The sequence below is a fragment of the Pelobates fuscus genome, chromosome 2, assembly GCF_036172605.1.
Source record: "Pelobates fuscus isolate aPelFus1 chromosome 2, aPelFus1.pri, whole genome shotgun sequence".
NCBI lineage: Eukaryota > Metazoa > Chordata > Amphibia > Anura > Pelobatidae > Pelobates > Pelobates fuscus.
The window spans coordinates 141445713-141471189 of NC_086318.1; the positions used below are offsets into that span (position 1 = coordinate 141445713).

A 25477-nucleotide genomic window follows, 5' to 3' on the forward strand; every position below is an offset into this window, starting at 1 on the left:
GGAAGGAGAGCCCCCCTCCCTGCCATGTATCAAGCAGGGAGGGGGGACGAAAAAAAAAAAATTGAAATAATAAAATATTAATAAGTAAAAAAAAAAAAATAATATTACAAATTAAATAAAATAATAAAAAATAACAATAAAAAAATATTAAAATAATAAAAAATAATAATAAAATAAAATAATAAAAAATAATAAAATAAAATATTAAAATAATTAAAAATAATAATAATAAAATTGCCCACCCCCCACAAAGGCTCTGCAACACACACACACACACACACACTGGACACATACTCATACACACACTGCACACATACTCATACACACACTGCACACATACACACACTGCACACATACACACACACTGCACACATACACACACACTGCATTCATACATACTGCACTCATACACACACGCTGCACTCATACACACACGCTGCACTCATACACACACGCTGCATTCATACACACACTGCATTCATACACACACGCTGCACTCATACACACACGCTGCACTCATACACACACGCTGCACTCATACACACACACTGCATTCATACACACACACTGCATTCATTATATATACACACTGTAAATAAATATTCAATTAATATAATTTTTTTAGGATCTAATTTTATTTAGAAATTTACCAGTAGCTGCTGCATTTCCCACCCTAGTCTTATACTCGAGTCAATAAGTTTTCCCAGTTTTTTGGGGTAAAATTAGGGGCCTCGTCTTATATTCGGGTCGGCTTATACTCGAGTATATACGGTATATATATATTATTTCTTCTAAGTGTATTTTGATATCAATATATATATATAGATAGATAGATATCAAAAAATACAGTTAGAATGAAATTACACTAATATATATATTTTTTTCATTTTTAACATTTATATTTTTTTTTACTTTATATATATACACATACACTGTCGCTTTGTGTATTTTAATAGTAAAATATATCTAATTATATATATATATATATATATATATATATATATATATATATATTTAATTAATATAATTCTATGGATTTTGATATCAATATATATATATATATATATATATATATATATATATGTATATATATATACATATATATAATTAAATATATATTAATATTAAAATACACAAAGACAGTGTATGTGTATGATCTAAGTATCTAAGTATATATATATATATATATATATATATATATATATATATATATATTATTTAATTTTAAACAGTTTTTAACTTTTATTTATCTTTTTTCAGGCAGCATGGGGACTACCGGGCATTTCAGGCACTCCCCCTGCTTGCACTGCTATGGATGGCTCTTCCTTCCATGTGATCGGGAGGTCCTCGCAAGGACCTCGCGATCACATGGCCCAGGGAGGGCCGGATCAGAAGCAGGGGGATTCCCTGGGATGTCAGGAAAGTCCCCCATTGCAATCGCTGGCGGGGAATCGCCAGCGAGCAGGTAAATACATAGGATGGCGTGGACGTGCCGTGCCGCCCACCGGCATTTAGAGCCGGGACCCCAAGGATGGCATAGCAAGCCCGCCATACTTAAGGGGTTAACGGTATAAGTTGCTCGTGCATTCTTTACCCTGAAGTACATAACTTTACATTATTCTGCATGATATTTAATCTGTCACTTGAGTGCCAAGTCACTAATCTATCTATAGCTCTCTGCAACAATGCAATATGCTGTTCACATTGCATTACTTTACAGTGTTTTGTTTCATCTGCAAACTTTCAATGCTTATTTCAAGATCATTTATAAAAATGTATTCACTTAATCTTCATCTTTTTTCCCAATTCGGATGTTGGGAAGGAATGCATGTTCCTGTGTTCTTTGTTAGCTAAAATTGAAAAATGATGTGTCAGTATATAAAGACACAAGCCTGATTTCTCAGTATTTCATGCTAGAAGTGATAAACATTTGGTGGAGCAGTGGTTTATTATTCCTAATTTTATAAAACAACGTCTATCCTATGTAACACAAAAATGTCAGAAGTATTTCTAAGATTTATTGCTGGAATGCTGTTACCTGGATTGTAACTTTAACTCACAGCCTAGTTTTGAAATACTATTTCTATCCTACATAGGAAGATGCCATCAGAAAAAAGAAGAGACACTCAGTTGTTTAATATGCCAAGAATTAATGTCTATAACAGAGCCAGATGTTAAAACCGAATTTCAATTCAGTCCCACTTTAATAGGCTCAGCGTCACCAAGAATCATGTCTACTAATGACGCTGTAATTGTAACTCCACTAGCACTGAAAACAGTACTATAAAATGATATAACAGGCATAACACATGTGGAACACTTTAGTATTATATTATAGTTATATTATATTATATTATAATTGCATCCATATCCATATTTGTCATATTTTTTTTTTTCTAAATATATAGGGCACATTTTTACAATGTGACAATTTCTGTCTCCAAGAAATAATATCATCTGCCCTGTACAAGGAGTTGTTGTATTGATATTATATGGACGATATCTACTTGTGCAGTAGTTATTTTATAGTAAGACGTACTAAAGTACATACTAATTGTTTAATTGTTTATAGGCACTTAAAGTTGCTCATGCTGGGATTTCATTGTCAGAACTGGAAGCTTCGGTAGCATCCCCTTTTACTTCAAAAATCCCCAACATTAAATGTGTGCCCATGCTAATCAAGTAAGTATTTCATATCTAGCAGATTTACATTTACAACAGTGCTTTTTTTATATTTTATTGGACAAAGACACATAAAGGTGTGTCCGATCCTCTCTTCTTTTAGCATGTTACTGAGCATACTCCTCACACTGAAGAGCAGGGGCATAATTATTATTAATATTTCCAGGTGCCCCATTTGCTAAGAATAACTGATTTAGCAAATCTTTTTAATTTAGACATTTTCAACTAAAAAGTCTAATTTCCATGGTTAATTACCTTTAGTTATTATATAGTTAATGACTCTATGTTGAGTAAGAACTCCAAGTGAATTTCAAATTTAATGCTAGATTAGCTAAACTGAAAGCATAGCTGGCTTAGAGATTTTTTTCCCATTCAGCTATTTTGACCTTAAATTTGAAATTCACTATGAATTCTCATTTTAGTGAATAACACTGTCTGTCTTTTCTTGTGATCTCCAAATACGATATTGAAAGTGCATATTTAAGATATATTGGTAGCAGATGATTTTTCAAAATTCAGTCTATTCTATTTGCGTTAACACTTTGAAAACACTCAAGACCATTCCAGACTACAGGGATACACATCTAATTCACTGTTCCCTCTCCTCAATCTATGCTCTTCAGTTTCATTTTTTTTTTTTCATTACAATTTTTCAAATCAAAAGGAGAAGGGGTAAGTGGTATTCAATTGCCCATACCCACACACTTTTTCCTGAGGAAAAGAAGTAACAGTCCTTTTTCCTGTGAAAAAGGGAGCCCTATCATACCACCAGACACTACAGGCAGGACAAAACCACTACAATTAAAGACATTTAAAAAGTAAGCAGGAGGAGATACTATAATATAAAAAAAATAAATAAATAAAATGAAAATAAAAATGAAAAAACAAACAAAAAAAATTGACGACCAACTCACCTCTTCCACCCTGAGAAGAAGAAAGCTTTCCCACACATCCGGTAGTAGTGTGAGTAACCAACCAGTGTGGAAAAACCTATACACTTACTGCACAAAGGTATTAGGAATAGTCACACAAAAGAGTCAGCCAGGTAGTGCGAAACCACTACAATGAAAGATATTTAAAAACATTACAATCATCACCGCTACCGTCACTTTTTAGATTTTTCTTTCTACAATGCGAAACATTTTTTTTTATCAAAAAGCCTGCCACACTCAGGGCAAGTAGTATACACATATACACACTGTATAATACTGAAGGAAGAAGCTTACAATTTGCAAAGCACAAGCAGTGGCAGTGAAGAACACTGCAAATCACATAATCAGTATGTTGCAAGAAATAAAATAAATGCATAAATCACAAATCTGTAAAGAAATTCTAAATAAATGAATCCAAGTTGGAATCAATGGAACTGAAAGCAGCCAGGAAATAGGATTTTTTGTTTTATTTTTTTGCTAGCCTGAGCCTCTGCACTAGTACTTACTTGAGTAATGCATTGCTAATGGAGAAGATGGTGGTGTCGGTGTTGGTGGTGGCAGTTTTGGAAGTTTTGGTGGTTGTGGTGAATAGTAGAAGGAATACTCACAGTTGGTGTGTTATCTCTGGGACTAGTAGCAAATGCTGCTGCAATTGTGTCAACTGGATGAAGTATTTAAAAGCAGATAGAAATAGACTTAGTAAAGGTGGAGAAGATGCTGATAAAAAATGCAAGTTGCCTGTCCTCTCCAGATTAATGTTCTTGTGCATTTAAATGTGACAACTGCTATAAACATGTATGACAACTGCTATGAAAGGTTAGAACAGTACTCCATTGCCAAAAAAAAACCAAAACACTGTTTGGTATGTATACCCGCAATGAAAACATACATTATATATTTGTCTTGGGGGTATTTCTAACAACAGCTTGCAAAAGGTGCAGATCTGCTACCTGCAGCCTTTGCAAGCTCTCCTCTTCAAACCCTGCCCAGACTTTCAGGTAATTGAGAAGTCTTTGCAAGGCAGGTGCACAGTGCAAGTGACTGTCTCTTGAGTTTAGCTCCACCAATCTTAACAACAAGGGAGCAACATCAGTGGCTATCTGATTGACAGCCAGGAGGGTGTAGCAAGGTTTATTTATAAAAATGCAACTTTCTATTGAAATCTCCACTTTTTATAAAATAAAAAAAAAAAGAGAGAAGAGAAGAGGACACACTCTTTACACATAAAGCACTTCAGTAAGCTAAAATGCATTAGGAGTCTGGAGTAAATCATGTTATTCTCTTTCATAGAAAGTTACTTAAGAGAAGGCCTTATATCAAGGGGTTTAAGATTAGACAAAACAACAGCCTTTGGCTTTGATGTTGAAGAAAAAAATGTGATGCATTTTTACATAAGTTTCTTTCAACTAATGAACCTCATAGTTTAACATGAAAAAGAGGTTAAAATAAAAATTGGAATTGATTGGTGAGTTGGATAAGGATAATTTAATATATTATTAGCTGCTAGTAATTTATAATCATTATTGTCCTTTTTTTGTTTTATGCAGGGAAGGACGGAATGCTCTGGTTACCTCTTTCTCCATGTTTAAATTCTTAACGATGTACAATATGATCGTCGTGTTTTGCATAGTGCTTCTCTTTTGGGTATGGCTCAGTGATTTTCAACAAGATATTATTTTAACAGAAATAAAGTTATAATAAAAAATGTAAATGCTCAGCCAATAAAAGACATGCTAATCAGCATTGTATTTAAGTTAATTATTTACTCTCACTAGATACATAAGATGTTAAAGGGACACTATAGTCACCAAAACAACTTTAGCTTAATTAAGTAATGTTGGTGTATAGCTCACTTCTCTTAAGAGTTAAATCACTTCGTTTACGCAGCCCTAGTCACACCTCCCTGAATGTAATGTGCACAGCTTTCCTGAACACTTCTTGTAAAGTGAGATCTAATGTTTAAAATCCCTTTATTGCATAGTCTGTTTAATTTAATCCTGCACTGTTAATAGCCTGCTGGACCTTACAGGAGCATTCTGTGTGTGATCAAAGTTCAATTTGCAGAGTATGAGATAAAGACCTCTAAAGTAAGTTAACATCTGTATGAAAATGAATTTTGTTTTTCTTGATGGCTGTTTCAAATACAGACAGGGGATGTGTGGCTAGGGCTGCATAAACAGAAACAAATGTGATTAACTCTTAAATAGCAGAGAATTGAGCAGACTTCAGAGGCAAGATCTATACACCAAAACTGCTTTATTGAGCAAAATTTCATTCAGTGATTATAGTGTCCCTTTAAATATTTCTATGATTCTCTAACTATATTTTAATGTTGATTTTGTTTGGCAAATATAAAGTATGTATTTTATCTTTTACTGCAGTGTCCATCTTCTGTACTCTTCCTCATGCTATTTTGCATTTATAAGCTGATCATTCCAGGACAGAACTCTCTAAATATTTTTTTTTAAAAAAAAGGGGGGAATATGAACAGCAAGTGAAAAAGGCATGGAATTTTACACTTTTCTACTATGCATTCAAAATAATGAGAAGAACTCAAGTTTAGCTGATTTCCCTTTGTGCCATACAATCTGTTGTTTTGTTATCTCAATAAATGACCAGCAGTTATAGTTGGCACAGTCTTAACAAAACATATTGTTTTTTCCCAGAAACAAAAACTTCTTGGCAACTTCCAGTATCTCATGCAAGATTTGGCTATCAACATTACAATTTCTTTAACATGTAAGTGCATTTGCCATTTACCTTTCACAGGCACTTTTCTTTAAAGCATGCAAAGAGTGAAGAGGAACAAAAATCAAAACCAAAACAATACATTTTGGGATAAGAACATGCAATGTAAATTATAACATTATAATAATTAACTCACCGCAGATCTAATGATTGTCAAAATGTATTTTTTTAAACAAACAACAGAACACATATCTGATGTTAAAGGGAAACCTTTTTTTTTTTGTCAATCCATTTTTATTTATATAATAGCATATAGTAAACGACAAGAAGTACCAACATGTGAAACATTATTTAGACAAGTGATATACATTATATGGTATAGACCTAACTGGTATAAAAACATATTTTTTTTACAATAGGTAAAGTGTAAAGCAGAGTAAACATATTTGCGATTGAATAAGCAAATGTAAAACAGGAGTACATTCTGGAAAGAGACACCAGAACATGTTTTTTTTTTTTAATCAGTTTGTCTAGAAAGCACTTACATAATCCACAGCCAGAGGCGTAACTAGAAACCATAGGGCCCCTGTGTGAAAATTGCCCTGCCCCCCCTTACATCTACCTTCTTGCCACCTTCCCTCCATACGTCTACCGTCCCCCTCCCATACGTTCCCCCTCACCCAACATATGCAAACAGATACACACATAGACACACACATATATACAGAGACACACACATACATACACACACACATACATACACAGAGATACATATATACAGACACAGACATACACACACACACACACACACAAACACACACATACATACAGACACACACATACACACAGACAGACATACACACACACACAGATAGACATACACACACACAGATAGACATACACACACACACATACAGACATACACACACACACATACAGACATACACACACACACATACAGACATACACACACATACAGACATACAAACACACACACAGACATACAAACACACATACAGACATACAAACACACATACAGACAGGCACATACATACATACATACATACATACATACACACACACACACATACAGAGATTCATACAGACACACATACCTTTCCCTGGGGTCCAGTGGTGCAGCCTAATGGGAGTCAGAGTTCCCACTCTGACTTCCTCCTCTCCTTCCTCTCGCACAGTTCCCGGTGGTTGCTGGGAGGAAGTGACCGGGTGAAGTCACTTCCTCCCAGTGCAGTCTGACATCATCAGAGGGGGCCTGTTCGCACTGTTAAAGTACTGACTGGGCCACCTGGAAATACATAGCATTGGTTGGCCCTAACCGCATGGGCCACCCAATGGACCCCTTCAATGTGTCCCTGGCTGTTACACCATACTGGCCGGGGCCACATTACTAAGTCAACAGGACCTGCGATTGCAGGGGTCTGCAGGGCGACCCTGCCCCCTGGAGAGGCCGGACCAGTCACTGTTGCGACCCCTGCGACTGCGGTAGTTCCGCCACTGTCCACAGCACTGAACAATGGGGAAACAAAGCTGCATGTATTTTATTACATACAAGATTGTGCAGAGAGAAACAATAGTTGATTATGGTATTTTGCAGTATGTCTATCTAAAGGATGAGAGGTATAATTATTTAAAAGTAAAAAGTGCAATTTCACTAGAAGAAAAATAATTCCATGTGTATACAAATGCAGAAAGATAAGTCCTGCGCTCACTCCCATCACTGGGCGGCTGCAATGACTACAGTACACATCAGTCCCAATATATAGTAAAAAACAAAGAAAAACAAGTTACCTGCACTCTAATAATAACAATAGTGATGTCCCGAACGGTTCGCAGGCGAATAGTTCCTGGCGAACATAGCGATGTTCGGTCCACCCCCTATTCATCATCATTGAGTAAACTTTGACCCTGTACCTCACAGTCAGCAGACACATTCCAGCCAATCAGCAGCAGACTCTCCCTCCCAGACCCTCGCACCTCCTAGACAGCATACAATTTAGATTAATTCTGGACCTGCATCCATTTTTTTTTGTGTGTTTGTGTTTATTATTCATTATCCTCCATAGCCAGTAACCTGTGTTTATTATACATTATCCCCCATAGCCACTAACCTGTGTTTATTATACATTATCCCCCCATAGCCACTAACCTGTGTTTATTATACATTATCCTCCCATAGCCAGTAACCTGTGTTTATTATATTATCTCCCCCATAGCCAGTAACCTGTGTTTATTATACATTATCCTCCGATAGCCAGTGACCTGTGTTTCTTATACATTATCCCCCCACAACCAGTAACCTCTGTTTATTATACATTATCCTCCCCATAGCCAGTAACCTGTGTTTATTATACATTATCCCCCATAGCCACTAACCTGTGTTTATTATACATTATCCCTATAGCCAGTAACCTGTGTTTATTATACATTATCCCCCCATAGCCAGTAACCTCTGTTTATTATACATTATCCTCCCATAGCCAGTAACCTGTGTTTATTATATTATCTCCCCCATAGCCAGTAACCTGTGCTTATTATACATTATCTCCCCCATAGCCAGTAACCTGTGTTTATTATACATTATCCTCCGATAGCCAGTGACCTGTGTTTCTTATACATTATCTCCCCCATAACCAGTAACCTGTGTTTATTATACATTATCCCCCCACAACCAGTAACCTCTGTTTATTATACATTATCCTCCCATAGCCAGTAACCTGTGTTTATTATACATTATCCTCCCATAGCCAGTAACCTGTGTTTATTATACATTATCCCTCCCATAGCCAGTAACCTGTGTTTATTATACTTTATCCTCCCCATAGCCAGTAACCTGTGTTTATTATACTTTATCCTCCCCATAGCCAGTAACCTGTGTTTATTATACATTATCCTCCCATTGCCAGTAACCTGTGTTTATTATACATTATCCTCCCATAGCCAGTAACCTGTGCTTATTATACATTATCCCCCATAGCCAGTAACCTGTGCTTATTATACATTATCCTCCCATAGCCAGTAACCTGTGTTTATTATACATTATCGTCCCATAGCCAGTAACCTGTGTTTATTATACATGATCCTCCCATAGCCAGTAACCTGTGGTTATTATACATTATCCCCCTATAGCCAGTAACCTGTGGTTATTATACATTATCCCCCTATAGCCAGTAACCTGTGCTTATTATACATTATCCTCCCATAGCCAGTAACCTGTGTTTATTATACATTATCCCTCCCATAGCCAGTAACCTGTGTTTAATATGCATTATCCCCCCCATAGCCAGTAACCTGTGTTTATTATACATTATCCCCCCCATAGCCAGTAACCTGTGTTTATTATACATTATCCCCCATAGCCAGTAACCTGTGTTTAATATACATTATCCCCCATAGCCAGTAACCTGTGTTTATTATACATTATCCCCCCATAGCCAGTAACCTGTGTTTATTATACATTATCCCCCATAGCCAGTAACCTGTGTTTATTATACATTATCCCCCCATAGCCAGTAACCTGTGTTTATTATACATTATCCCCCCATAGCCGGTAACCTGTGTTTATTATACAGTATCCCCCATAGCCAGTAACCTGTGTTTATTATAGATTATCCTCCCATAGCCAGTAATCTGTGTTTATAATACATTATCCCTCCCATAGCCAGTAACCTGTGTTTATTATACATTATCCCCCCCATAGCCAGTAACCTGTGTTTATTATACATTATCAAAGAAAAGAAAATGTTACTTGCGCTTTCTCCTTAATCCCTATGTATATTTAGACAAATGGAGGTCATTTAGTTGCTCCAATGGCCATTGGAAGGAATGCCCGCCTGCCAACGTCAAGGCAGACCCCCTTAAGCGGGTCCTAACACTGACCCTTCAGCCTGCTTCCTTGAGCTTCTGGCAAAGATATCTCTAATGAGACAGAAAGGGGTATTTTTTTATATACATTTGTCTAAATATACATAGGGATTAAGGAGAAAGCGCAAGTAACATTTTCTTTTCTTTGGTTTTTACTATATATTGGGGCTGATGTGTGTTGTAGTCCTTGCTGCTTAAGCGCAGGACTTCTCTTTTTGTATTTGTATTTACTTTGCATCACACAGCCTGGTTACAATGCTGCTACCCATCCCATGTGTTCCCTATTAAGGGTTAATAAGTATAGGGGTGTATATAAAAAAATACCCCTTTCTGTCTCATTAAAGATATCTTTGCCAGAAGCTCAAGGAAGCAGGCCGAAGGGTCAGTGTTAGGACCCGCTTAGGGGGGTCTGCCTTGAAGTTGGCAGGCGGGCATTCCTTCCAATGGCCATTGGAGCAACTAAATGACCTCCATTTGTCTAAATATACATAGGGATTAAGGAGAAAGCGCAAGTAACATTTTCTTTTCTTTGGTTTTTACTATATATTGGGGCTGATGTGTGTTTTAGTCCTTGCTGCTTAAGCGCAGGACTTCTCTTTTTGTTATTATACATTATCCCCCATAGTCATTTATCGTTGGACCTAGGCAGCATGATGTCTTAGGCCGGCCCAGAGAGTGAGTGAGTGAATAATATAATATATATGTTCAGAAACATATTAGTAATGTATGTAAATCGGGTTCATGAAAAGAGGGTGAAAAGGTATTAAAGAAAAACACACTTATTACATTAAATTTACAAAGCCAAACTTTTAAAAGCTTTCCTCATTTCTTTCTCGGGATGAGGAATATATCGGTTGTAGACTGAGGATTTCCATCTGCCCAATCTTTTAATAATATGCACTGGAATGTCAGTGTTGAAGGAGACCGAAGCTGCCCCTATTCTAAATGAAAGACCCGAGACATGGATACAACCCAATCTTAGGAGTAGTGTTCTGATGTAGATGATGAATTTAGCTGTAGTCAGAGGGATTCAGTGAGAGTAGTGGTGAAATGTTTGTGGCATGACTGAGTGTGGGTAAGTAAGAGTCAAGTATTTTAACTGGGCACTAGTTCTAGGTGGGATAAAGTGGTATAGCGGATGGATGAGTAGTTTGTTTCGTTTTAGAGGTTTGTAGAGAAAGTATATAGTGCTCATGATTTTTAGCGATATCCAATATTTTTAAGGTGGTCTCAAACAAACATAAAATGCTATATAAAATTTGTTGGAATATCGAATAGTCGTGTACAGTAAATCAGAGAGGGCTCAGAATATCGAACCATCGATCGGTAACCTGGATGAAGTAGGGGTCTTTCTGTTTTATTAAATACGCGGTAATATGCTTTTAATGGGATAGGACGTTATGAAAGGTGTGTGATTGGGATAAGTGGTTGTGGCTGTATTTACCTTATCCTGGGACCGACCTGGCTCCTAAGCTTGAGCCGTGCGTGGCTGGATCACTCCTGCCTCCACACGAGCTGCATGCGGCTTGATCTCCTCTTCTGACTTAGCCGCGTGCACTGACCGCAGTGATCGGTCACGTGGCCCGCCTGGCACTAGGAGCACGGCTCGAGTCATGAGCTCGCTCTTAAAGGGGCAGTGGGAGCCAAAAGTTGATTCAGGCTCCCATTGGCCCACGTCATTCCAGCACCCCCACACACGAACGTTTTGGGGGCACAATAGCTTGCATTTGTGCGTTTCAGGGACTGCCAGGGCACAGTGTCACACCAGTGCAACTCATATCTGGTGTAACAGTAGTGTACATTAAAAAAAAAAACTAGAAATTTGACTGTGAAATAATAGCAGTCAGTTTCCTTCACACGTGTGCGTTTCAGGGCCTCCAGGGCACAGTGTCACACCAGTGCAACTCATATCTGGTGTAACAGTAGTGTACATTTTAAAAAAAATACACTACCTGATCGATACAACATCATACCTGATGTTTTAAAGCACGTTATTCCAAACAATTTAGGAATGTTAGGTGATTTATGCCCTTTATGGATTAAAACCAGACTCTGCATCAACTATGTAATTTTCCATGGGAGTTTTGCCATGGATCCCTCTCCGGCATGCCACAGTCCAGGTGTTAATCCCCTTGAAACAACTTTTCCATCATTATTGTGGCCAGAAAGAGTCCCTGTGGGTTTTAAAATTCGCCTGCCAATTGAAGTATATGGCGTGTCGCCAGGTTCGCCCGTTCGCGAACATTTGCGTAAGTTCGCGTTCGCCGTTCACGAACGGAAAATTTTATGTTCGCGACATCACTAAATAACAATAAAGAGGACTCCATCACCATGTATAACACTCAATGCTTATTTCGCACCTGATTAGTCCCTTCTTATCATCACAGATCCAAATTAAGGGAAAAATGTTCAATGGACATATGATGCAGTAATGGCACCCTCATTAGAAAAGTAATTGTTTATGGAGACAGGAAGATTTAAAAACAAACAATCTTTTGTATTATCAGTGAGATAGAAATGTTCATGTTTAGCAAAGCTGTAAATAAATAAACCAATGATTCTTGGGTTCCTAATACATAGTAAAGTGATTTCAATAGGTGATTTGTCTAGGTAAGCCTTGGGCAGGAAGTCACAGTACATCTTACAAATTGGGATGGTCTTGACATATTGCAAACATATGGATATGTTATACTTAAAAAAAGTCAAAGCTGTGTAAAGGTATTGAATTAACATAAAATATTTCTATTTTTTTTCCACGTAGTGGGTTTAACTGGCCCAGCCCCGAAATTGGCTCCATATAGACCATCAGGACATCTTTTGTCCCCTCCTTTACTACTCTCCATTTTTCTGCACAGCCTTTTTTCTATTATTGTGCAAACAAGTGTGTTCATTATACTTCTATATCAGCCATGGTACAATGAAACTGATGTCTTCAGGTAACTATATGATATCCAAGCTATTATTTTAACACTAAAATGTTGTTCACATGCCTTATGATACCTGAGTATGTATGTCAATCCTTGATCTGCATGCTGAATTTGTAACGTTTCTGTATTTTTTTTCTTCAACCTATTTCAACACTCTATCATTTGACTATTGTGCAAGCAAAGCAGTCTAAGTCAAACAAAGACTAAGTTACCATGCATTTCTTCTAAAATCTCTGTGCAATTTACTGGTCTGACTCTACTGTTGTAATATGGGGTTATTTCAGTTACTGCTGCCTACACTATTTAGCTCTAACACTATTTGATAAGTGTCCCATGTTTGGACCCACCGATATTATGGTACTGTGAAGTAGTGGTGGGCTTAACTCAATATGGCCATATGGTGGAACTGAATCCTCATTTTAGTTTGCTGAGATAGGGGATTTTAAGTACACTTATAAAATGTTAAAATGTATTTTTATGTTTGTGCTGTTCCTTAATCTGTATACTGCTGCCTACCTGTCGTCTTGAACTTGTATGGTCATTATCATTTGACCTCTTTTATTAAAAAATGCATTTTCACCCAAACAACTGCTACCCATTGGATATTTTAGTACTATTCTCTATAAACTATAAAGAGTGTTGTGCATAAAAATGCCAGGAGATCAGTAGTTTCTGAGATACTCAAAACAAACTATATGACACTAGCAATCATGCTGCAGTCAAAGATCACATGCCTTCCTCATTCTAATGTTTGGTGTGAAGTAGAACAATTTGTAGGATTGTTTCCTGCATACTTGTATGCATTGACTAGCTGACTGTAGCGGTGCTGCAATCCTGAGACCGAATATCTCCACTGAAGTCTTCTCGAGCTGGAACAGAGCGCTGCTTAGTGAATATAGCCCATTACCCCAGTAACTGGATGACACAGAGTTCTGTGAGTCAACTGAGGTTTATTGAGCCACACTCTGCTTTTAATGCACAGACCCCCAGCATGGGGTCTCCATTCACCATAACACAAGCCCCTACCAGGCGTCCCTGTGTCTGGGAAATAATTGAGTCAAAGACCGGTAACTCATTTATTTCTCAGTCACAGGGAATCACACATGAAATACAATCACACTACACAAGAACGCCACAATTCGCATATCCCCAAATAGCCCAGATCGGGGTGCCCAAATTGTCCAAATAGCTCTCAGATCCCTTCGGGAGAACTGAATGGCCATTCAGGCAAAGTTCTGACCAGCCTGCCATAGTTCCAGAGGAAAAGAGGCAACTTTTGAGAGTTCCTGTGCGAACACCAATGAACACTCTGTAGCAGAGCTCTCTGTACCCTGGCTAGGTACCTCTGCCAAGGATAGCTTCCTAGCTGGAACCAAAGAAAACCTCAGCACTTCTGCTCTAGTCACCATGGCTCCTCCTGAAGCCTCTTCACCCTGGAACAGGATAGGGAACTAGCTCTATTCCCTCCCAGGGACTGGGTGACACACAGCCCTGGGAGCTGTAGTCCTTACAAGGACTTTCCCTGCTGAATCTTCCACGAGCTGGAACAAGGTGCTGAGCAGTGATAAGCCCTTTCCCTTCCCAGTAACTAGATGACACATAGTTCTGGGACTACAACTGATTTTAATGAGCCAAACTGGGCCTTTTATGCTCAGACCCCAGCATGGGGTCTCCATTGTATTCAATGCCAGCCCCTCCCAGGAATCTATTGGCCTGTGAGATAATTGAGTTGAAGACCAGTAAGCTGATTATCTCCCAAGAACAGAGAGCCCAACACAAAACATAAAAACATAAAAGTTCCCCAAAACATAATAAACATACAATAACCCCAAATATTATACATCTCCAAATAGCCCTGATCTGAACACCCAAGTTGTCCAAATAGCGCTCATGCAGTGTAGGGGAAATGCCACCATGGTAAAGTTCTGACCGACTGCACACCTGGTCCTATGCTCAAAATAGTTACAGGGCATTTGGTGCTTTTTCTGGTCAACTTTTGGGAGCTACCATGTCAGAAATATGGGGTCCTCCATCTGGCTCTCAAGTAGCATTTGTTTCCCTTAGTCTAATGCACCTTCCCTCCAAAAAGTGCTCTCCTGGCCAGTTGCAAAGTGGTTCAAAACCCAGGACCAATTTGTCCGAGAACCACATGGTCACCTCATGCCGAAAACAGTCAATTAACATTTGCTGGCTAAGTACTGCTGAGGTGACCTGGGTCCCACCAAGTCCTCATGCTGAAAATAGTTCCATAGCAGTCACGGCAAAGTACCACTGAGGATCATTTGTGGGTTTGGTTCATGTGAACGGCCACAAGGGAGCTAGCGTTTAGTTCCATTTGAATGAAGGGAAAATGCTGAACCATCCAGGGAAAGCTGCTAATGGTGGCTGGGCAGTGTAACTCCTGAACGGTGTCTCAGACCTGGACCATAGTCGGTGGCCATGAGTCCATCTTTTATAATCCTCTAGGAGTTTGTGGCAAATGTTTGTGGGAAGGAGCATTTGTCACACACTTCCCCTGGCTTTTAGGGAGAGAATGCTCCCCCTGTTCGGTAGTTCCTTTCTCCTGAAAGGCGTTCTCCTAACTGGTCTGGGAGAGGACTGGGCAGCAGTACAGTTTTCCCCAGATTTCGCAGGATTGCATAGCCACCAAAGAGCTCCAGGCATTCAACCACCATATACCACTGCCTGTGTTTGGGAGACAAAATGGCCGCCATTCACTAACGCATGTGTGTTTGGTTATACACATGGCAGCCACCCAGGGAAAGCAGTTGAACTAATTGCTCATTTGAAGTTAGGTGGTGGTCGGTGTTAAAAGGGGATAAAAGTGTGGGGGGGGCACACATATTCAATTTTAGCCATGAACACGGGGTTAGCGACAGTCAAACAGAACAAAATAAGTTTTATGCAGGGACCCAGTCTGCTACACAAGGATACATTCGAAAAAATTCAGAATAGTTACGGGAAACCGAATAAGATATGATAAGGTCCACCCCATTGACATTTGACTGATGGATTGACTAATTCGATATAAAAGAACCAAAGAGAACGAAGAGAGAGTGTTAAATTACACTGCAACTGGTGTTGTAAGGAACAATCTGTAATTTCTGCTGAAAACAAAATATAATAAACATATTTACCAAAAAATTTAAAAAAAATATGCAATAGAAATAATTCATAACATTAAAAACTGTATCCTTACATCTGTTTGGTCTAGGTTTAACAAAAGCCAAAGGGCTACTTAGGGTTAACCAGTTAGACCAGTGGGATCCAACACCAGGGCTCTGGCACCTGAAATATGAGCCAAGTCATGTATGGTCTCCAATGGAAACAGGAGTAGATGCTCTTTAGGCTGATATGGTCATAGTATTATTCACTTTACTTTGTTAGGTATGCATAAAGTGAAATACAGCAGGTTCATGAGACAGTCATGCCACTGATTCTAATCCAGAATTGCCTCTAAATCAGATTCCCACCTCAATAAGATGAGCTAGTAGGAAAAGCTTGCCAATCATTGAGAATAATTTTTACAGGTCATGTGTAAAAGAAGAAATAACTTTCTTACTAAATGTCAAATTTATCAAAGTGACTAAAAAGAATAAAAATTAATCTCTTTTTTTTAATGCAACAAATCTAATATATAATTCTCTCATTGAATTTATTCTGTACATTTTTTTGTTTTAAACTGTGTTTTATCATTCCTACTAATGCTATATTTCATTTTTTTTCTCTATCCCATAGTGCTTGTCTTTCATTGAATCAAGATATAGCAAATGTTACAACCAGAGAACCTGCATTTGCAGAGAACTTTCTCACTGCTACAATGTTTCCACTAACAGGATTTAATCTGATCATAGTTGGATTTGTGTTCAGCAAAGGAAAACCATTTAGACAACGCTTACACACTAACTGTAAGTATTAAGGTATTATCTTGTTGATAATGTAGAATTAATGTGATTGTACTTCTTTTAATCACTTTACTAACAAGCTCTTTTTGTTTTAACAATAATAGTATAATACACAGTAGAATAAAAGGATTTTACTTTCCAAATTTACATGGAAATATAAAATATTTGAATATTGTATTTATGTGCTCATCCTTTTCAAAAACAATGGGTGATTGTTAGCTAGAGTGCATTGATAAAGTTTCCCACTTACATTGTTTAACTGTGTGAAATCAAGGCATGCCATTTTACATCTCCTTTACAGAATGAGGACCTGGTATTTATATAATAAATAATACATCTTCTACGTTGTTAAAATGTTTTTTTTTGCTTTAGGGCTGATGCTACTGGCCTGCCAGTGCAGAGAGGGAGTTCTGTGGCCTATGGGCATATCAAAGAACCCGGCCAGCACACAGTAATGAGGAGGGGTCCCATGGAGCTAGCGATCTGTACCCTCCTTGGCTGTAGGCCACATTAATTACTCTGGTCAGTGCTTAAGAACTTCAGCCCAGTAGACACAGTCTGCAACCTGGGGGTACAGAAGATATGTAAGAGATTGATATTCATTGATTAATATTTATAACAGAGTATGGATCAGAAACTACTGTGGGCAGGATAAATGGATTCCTACCATCATAATACAATGCACAGTAAGAGAATGTTCAAAGTTCAACTATGTGTGGGTTGTACCGATGAGCCTCAACCAATTAAAATACAATCCCAGGATTCAAATACTGAGGATATCTGGTATGGTGTCGTGTCCACCTGCAACCCTTGTTTACTACTCCAGAGACTAGTTTTCTTCAACTAACTTTTCAGTGACTCTCTAGACTACCCACAGATGTCCATGTGACTCGGGACCTCACCCTAGTTCAAACAAATGTTAATTATACTGAAAACCTTTCCAGTAATTGTATTGTTTAGTGGTTTATGTATATTACTGTTGAATATTAGCCAGAATGCACATCATCTAACCACTACTACTCCATCTATCTCACCATTGTTAAACTCAGCCTCTTCACCACATATAACGCTCAGCCTTCTCCACACACAAAAAACAAAGTCACACCACACACACACAACTCACAGAAACAGGGCACAGAGTTCTAGAAGGAGACCCACGATCTGGTATCCGGTCGAGGGCCAAGGGCAACCTTAATCTGACTATTCTATGTAAAGCATGTATGCGGAGACTGTGCAAGCTGTTTTAAACTTACCTTCATGGTATGACCATGTTACCACTATTTCACCCACTGCACTTCATTGCTTTTCTGACCTCCACCATTTTTTTTAATCCTTTTTTTTCCCAATTTCCTCTCCTCCTTACCGTTTGTGACACTATATAAACTGTTGTGATCTCTCTGACTTTGGTACAGATAATATTATGCATCATGCATTGCTATTTTTTTTCTCAAACCTTGTTGGTCATCATTCTGTTTTATTTCTAAAATAAAGATTGTTAAAACAAAAAACTAAAGAAAAACTAGACTTTGCCATCCAAATGTCATTGTCCTTGCTCTTTTGAAAGCTGCTAGAGGCCAAAAAATGTATGCATCTTAACATGCATGTATGCATAACTGCATATTGTCCTATTAGCACAGGACCATGATGTCATGTCATCCTTGATGAGATATAGCCCAAGCAGACTTGCAAGCCTCAAGTGATACAACTGATGTTCCTTCAAAGTTGCATAATATTACTTACTGGTCTTGTCCCATACAGTGTGAAGGAGTGTGTGCGTCAGAAGTGCTCCATTTGGTAAAGTCTCTATATTGTCCACCACCTCAAATGCCACTGCTGTGTGGATTTATGTAAAGATCATAATGTAATGGAGAAGTATTGACAAGGGGTAACAGAGATGTCCACATGAAAATACACCCAAATATTCAAAATGATTACAAAGCACAAACGTGATCAGTCATGATATATATCTTTGCACCATTACCATACAAACATAATGCGCTTTAACTGGGAACCTTTGCTATTAAAAATCTCCCAATGTGTGGAGGAAACCTACTGAAAACCACTTTTACTGTACTTAGAATCTATGTCATACACTGCTTTATTTCAACACGTTCAACACAGAAGGTGCCTGTAGCAAGTGTGTTAAAAAATGATAAGCTTAGAGTCATGTCTACAAATGCTCTCAGTTTAGGGAATAAGATCCATGAACTTCTGGCAATAATGGCAACTGATAGTGTAGATTTAGTCGCTGTTACTGAGACATGGTATAATGAGAAAAATGACTGGGACATAGCAATACCAGGGTACTCTTTATATAGAAAAGACAGGAAAGGCAAGAAAGGGGGAGGGGTGGCCCTGTATGTGAAGGATAGCATAAAATCTAGCCTAATAAAGGTTAGTGAGACGAACATAGAGTCCATTTGGGTTACGTTAGAATTTGGTAATCACACAGTAATTCGTGTAGGTGTGATTTATAGGCCACCCAGGACAAATTGAAGAGTTAGATAATCTACTAGTTGAAGAAATAGCTAAAATGACAATGAAGGGGGAAGTTATCATCATGGGTGACTTTAATCTTCCTGATGTGAATTGGAAAACAAAAATAGCTACTTGTGCCAGAAGCACACATATTCTAAACTCCCTACTGGGATTGTCTCTAAAACAAGTCATTGAGGAGCCAACTCGTAAAGAGGCCATACTAGATTTAGTGTTAACAAATGGAGATTTGGTATCAGATATTACTGTAGGTGAAAGTTTAGGATCCAGTGATCATCAGTCAGTGTGGTTTAATATAAGAACAGTGACTGAGTCACACCACACAAAAACTAAAGTTTTAGACTTTAGAAAAACAGACTTTTCTAAAATTAGAACATGTGTAAAGGAGTCATTATCAGACTGGAGCAACTTAAATGGAGTCCAAAAGAAATGGGATTATTTAAAAGCTGCACTACTGAAGGCAACAGAAAATTGCATTAGGCTTGTCGGTAAAAGCAAAAAATTCAAGAAACCACTGTGGTACTCCGCAGATTTGGCCAAAATAGTAAAAAACAAAAAGTTAGCATTTAGTAATTATAAAAAAACCCAGAGTGAGGAAGACAGAATGACCTATAAGATTAGGCAGAAAGAGGCTAAGCAAGTTATAAGAGCTTCCAAATCACACACAGAAGAGAAAATAGCACAGTCAGTAAAAAAGGGGGACAAAACTTTTTTTAGATACATAAATGAGAAAAGAAAAGTAAAACAAGGATTAGTTAGATTAAAAACAAAAGAAGGAAGGTATGTAGATGAGGATAAAGGTCTAGCTGACTGCCTCAATGAATATTTTTGTTCGGTATTTACAGCTAAAAATGAAGGAAAGGGACCTCTGTTAAAAAAAAAGGATAAATGAGTCATTTATTACACGTGAGTTTACAGAGGAAGAGGTTCTATTTCAACTGTCAAAAGTAAAGACAAATAAGTCAATGGGACCTGATGGAATACACCCAAAGCTATTAAAAGAGCTTAGTGGTGTACTAGCAAAACCATTAACAGATTTATTTAACCAATCATTGTTAACAGGAGTAGTCCCAGAAGATTGGAAGTTAGCGAATGTTGTGCCCATTCACAAGAAAGGTAATAGGGAGGAGTCGGGCAACTATAGGCCAGTAAGCCTTACTTCAGTAGTGGGGAAAGTGATGGAAACCATGTTAAAGGATAGGATTGTTGAACATCTAAAAACACATGGATTTCAAGATCAGAGACAACATGGGTTTACTTCAGGGAGATCATGCCAAACTAATCTTATTGATTTTTTTGATTGGGTAACTAAAATTATAGATCAGGGTGGTGCAGTAGACATTGCTTACCTAGATTTCAGTAAGGCTTTTGACACTGTTGCACATAGAAGGCTTATCAATAAACTGCAATCTTTGAGTTTGGATTCCAATATTGTTGAATGGGTAAGGCAGTGGCTGAGTGACAGGCAACAGAGGGTTGTAGTCAATGGAGTATATTCGAAGCTTGGGCTTGTCACCAGTGGGGTACCTCAGGGATCTGTACTTGGACCCATTCTCTTTAATATTTTTATTAGTGATATTGCAGAAGGTCTTGATGGTAAGGTGTGTCTTTTTGCGGATGATACTAAGATATGTAACAGGGTTGATGTTCCAGGAGGGATAAGCCAAATGGCAAATGATTTAGGTAAACTAGAAAAATGGTCAGAGTTGTGGCAACTGACATTTAATGTGGATAAGTGCAAGATAATGCATCTTGGACGTAAAAACCCAAGGGCAGAGTACAGAATATTTGATAGAGTCCTAACCTCAACATCTGAGGAAAGGAATTTAGGGGTGATTATTTCTGAGGACTTAAAGGTAGGCAGACAATGTAATAGAGCAGCAGGAAATGCTAGCAGAATGCTTGGTTGTATAGGGAGAGGTATTAGCAGTAGAAAGAGGGAAGTGCTCATGCCATTGTACAGAACACTGGTAAGACCTCACTTGGAGTACTGTACACAGTACTGGAGACCATATCTTCAGAAGGATATTGATACCTTAGAGAGAGTTCAAAGAAGGGCTACTAAACTGGTTCATGGATTGCAGGATAAAACTTACCAGGAAAGGTTAAAGGATCTTAACATGTATAGCTTGGTGGAAAGACGAGACAGGGGGGATATGATAGAAACATTTAAATACATAAAGGGAATCAACACAGTAAAGGAGGAGACTATATTTAAAAGAAGAAAAACTACCACAACCAGAGGACATAGTCTAAAATTAGAGAGACAAAGGTTTAAAAATATCAGGAAGTATTACTTTACTGAGAGGGTAGTGGATGCATGGAATAGCCTTCCAGCTGAAGTGGTAGAGGTTAACACAGTAAAGGAGTTTAAGCATGCGTGGGATAGGCATAAGGCTATCCTAACTATAAGATAAGGCCAGGGACTAATGAAAGTATTTAGAAAACTGGGCAGACTAGATGGGCCGAATGGTTCTTATCTGCCGTCACATTCTATGTTTCTATGTTTCTACGTTATCTCTTTTATTTGTTTGTTTGTTTGTGTGGGGTATCATATTTGATTTCAGTTATTCTGGATTGATGTGACCATTGGATTCTGAGATTCAATTGAAAAGTGGTAAAGAAAGCAAAGCTGATTTTTTTGGTCATAAAACTGAATGGTCCAATTTGGTAGAACAACTTCAGAAATGCCAGATAATTTAGGATCAAGGAGACAGCATTACAAACATGTGCAACACATAGTGGGATCAGCATACAAAATTCAGGAACAGAAATATACCCAGAGCTGTTAGAACTAGTTATTTGTAAGGCAAATATTGTGTGACAAGTGGCTGTGTGACAAGTTAAAATGTTCAGTAATCAAATTCTATTTTTTTACACTGACCAGATGTTTTACGTTTCTAAATGTAATGTTTTACAGACCTTCATGCCTTAATGTTGTTCGTGCAAGTTGTATCCTATATATTTTTGCTATTTGCGAATATTGAAGATGTTTACACTTCTATGGAGGTAATTCTAAATATTTTGTATTTCCTCATCATCCTTTTATGAGTGGCAAAATATGATGTTGGGTAACCCTTTTAAAAAATGTTTATTATAGTATGTTGAATATTTGTGACTATAGTGTAAAAGTACTATATACATTTTTTATTGTAGTTAAAAAAATATAATTTGCAATAAACTTTGTATAGAGATGTACATTAAGATACACAAAATAGTAAACCTTAATTACAATTTATTTGGTATGTACTTAGCAATTTAAAATCAAAACAGAACAGAAAACTAGTGCAAATATATTATATATATATATATATGTGTGTGTGTATATATATGTGTGTTGTTCAGGGATACGTTTTGCTGTGTTTTTTGGTTTAGCTATAATAAAAAGATAGCTCTGCAATTTTTGACTTAAAACGCTACTGTGATCATCTCCAATTTTTTTTTGCTGGTAAGAACAAAGTGATATTACTTATTTGATCAATTATATTGTGATGTTCAATTAAGAGAGTATATAAATTAGACACATTAAATATCACTGCTGTTTCTGTGAAGTAAATACAGTAAGGCTTCAATTTAATATTGTTGTATATGCTTTTCAAAATGATTTAATGCGTTTTGGCTAAACTTTTACAATTATTTAATATTATGAACATATTTTAATTTTGTAATATTTTAATATTATTTGATATATTGAAAAATGTTCATACATGTCAAAATAATTATTCTAACAGTTTATCCAAAATATAAAATCTACAATAATAAACTGAGGACTAATTTAGGATAAATGAAGGGAAGAAATTGAAAAACGATTATTAAGTCTTGACAAACTTATTATCATATATGTTACTTTGAAACATAAATGAGTAAGACAATTCTTTGGATAGGCTATTACAGTGGAGGGGGACAAAACAAAAAAACAAGAGAGGTGGAAGTAATCTTTTATTCTTCAGTAACTGTGGGAATTCTTATGAATGAGGATGGTGGGTATTGTAGTTAATATAACTATTTATGGGAAAACGTGTTGTTGTTTAGTTTGATTCATAATATATACTTCTTAATAATCATATTTAGATAGTATATGGGGTTACGTATAAAAAGTAATTCAGGGGGTTCTAAAAGTGCAGTAGTCAACATGGAACCCGACAGAATATTCCTGCTGTTTGCTTCACTTTTAGAACGTTATCCCCAAATCTCTCTGTATACAAAACGTCCTATGTTAATTGCAAAATATTACCATTTATGTTTTGTTTTGTATTGTTTTTATTTCCAGCTTGTTTGCACACCTTATGACTGGAGAATTTTCATCTTCCTTGTTGTGCTTGTACATTTTATTGTGTCCTATGCTGTGGAGGTAACTGTCTGTTTGTTTGTTAGTTATTCTTGGTTCTTTTATTAGTGCATTGAAATAAATTGGGTATTCATTTGGTTAATATTCATAAAATATATTTAGCAGACTAGTACCTGGAAACATTTTGACCATTGCATGGAATGGAAAAGAACAATCTTACGCAAGATAGGTTTTTTTCTGTGGCTATGGTCAAATAACTTACCCGAGTATTATCTTCTCAAAGTTGTCTTGTTCCTCTTAAATTAGCTTACATAAATAATTGTTCCAGGTCCAAAACAGCCTCCATTTTATAGAACCATCATTAGAATAAAATATTCAATAAATTATTATTATTATTATTATTTTATTATTTATATGGCGCCAACAAATTCCGTAGCGCTGTACAATGGGTGGACTAACAGACACATAATTGAGATCAGACCACTGGACGTACAGGAACAGAGGGGGTTGAGGGCCCTGCTCAATGAGCTTACATGCTTAAATAAAAATGTTTCACTCCTTCCTTTTGTTGCAAATCTCCAGACTTTACATAATCAGTCTGCCCACATCAGAAAGTAGAAAGATTAGTTTGGAAACTCTTATCCTGATCAGTTAAGTCTGAACTGTTTAGATAAATACTATTAAATTAATACTGTAAGGGTTTAAATGCAGATCAGGAAATAGCTGTTTAATGTGCAAAGACTAGAATTATGATAGTCACAAATTTGCATACAGTGCGAGGAGAACTTTTAAGTAAAGGCATATTTATAGAGAAGATAATGTAAGGTCTCAATTTCTCCTGTAAATGTTATTCCCAAACTACTGGCATGTCTGCACAAAAATGTAGAAGTGAGCAGGGCCGGACTGGCCCACCGGGATACCGGGAAATTTCCCGGTGGGCCGTCGACACCTGGGGCTGGGGTGACCTGCGGCCGCAGGGAGAACTTGAAAGGCGGCCGCAGGGGAAGCTTTTCATGAGGCCGCTGGAGGAGCAGGCTCTTCTGGGGGAGCAGGCTGTTCTGTCTCTGCTCCCCCTCCCTCGCGCGCAGCTTAATGAGACCGGAGCCGGAATATGACGTCATATTCCGGCCCCGGTCTCTTTCTAGCACGCGAGGGAGGGGGAGCAGAGACAGAACAGCCTGCTCCCCCAGAAGAGCCTGCTCCTCCAGCGGCCTCATGAAAAGCTTCCCCTGCGGCCGCCAGCACAGCAATCAGTCTGCCCCCCACAGGTACCAAAAAGTGTGTGTGTGTGTGTGTTTGTCTGTCTGTCTGTCATGCTGTGTGTGTGTGTGTGTCTGTGTCATGTTGTGTGTGTGTCTGTCTGTGTCATGCTGTGTGTGTGTGTCTGTCTGTCTCTGTGTCATGCTATGTGTGTGTCTGTCATGCTGTGTGTCTGTCTGTGTCATGCTGTGTGTGTCTGTATCATGCTGTGTGTGTGTGTCTGTGTCATGCTGTGTCTGTGTCATGCTGTGTGTGTGTCTGTCATGGTGTGTGTGTGTCTGTCTGTGTCATGCTGTGTGTGTCTGTCATGCTGTGTGTGTGTCATGCTGTGTGTGTCTGTTTGTGTCATGCTGTGTGTGTGTGTGTCTGTCTGTCTATGTCGTGTGTCTGTGTCACGGTGTGTCTGTATCATGGTGT

The 25477-nt window shown here is 37.8% G+C and overlaps 1 protein-coding gene across 1 annotated transcript in view; it reads left to right on the forward strand.

The window, feature by feature from the left end:
• Window positions 1-25477, forward strand: part of LOC134586876 (probable cation-transporting ATPase 13A5) — a 196899-nt gene that overhangs the window by 155361 nt on the left and 16061 nt on the right. Inside the window, exons 23-29 of the mRNA XM_063442778.1 lie at window positions 2573-2682; window positions 5162-5258; window positions 6281-6353; window positions 12946-13120; window positions 16850-17019; window positions 22433-22521; window positions 23783-23863. Of these exons, the coding sequence (XP_063298848.1) occupies window positions 2573-2682; window positions 5162-5258; window positions 6281-6353; window positions 12946-13120; window positions 16850-17019; window positions 22433-22521; window positions 23783-23863 (795 nt within the window). The remainder of the gene's footprint in view (window positions 1-2572; window positions 2683-5161; window positions 5259-6280; window positions 6354-12945; window positions 13121-16849; window positions 17020-22432; window positions 22522-23782; window positions 23864-25477) is intronic.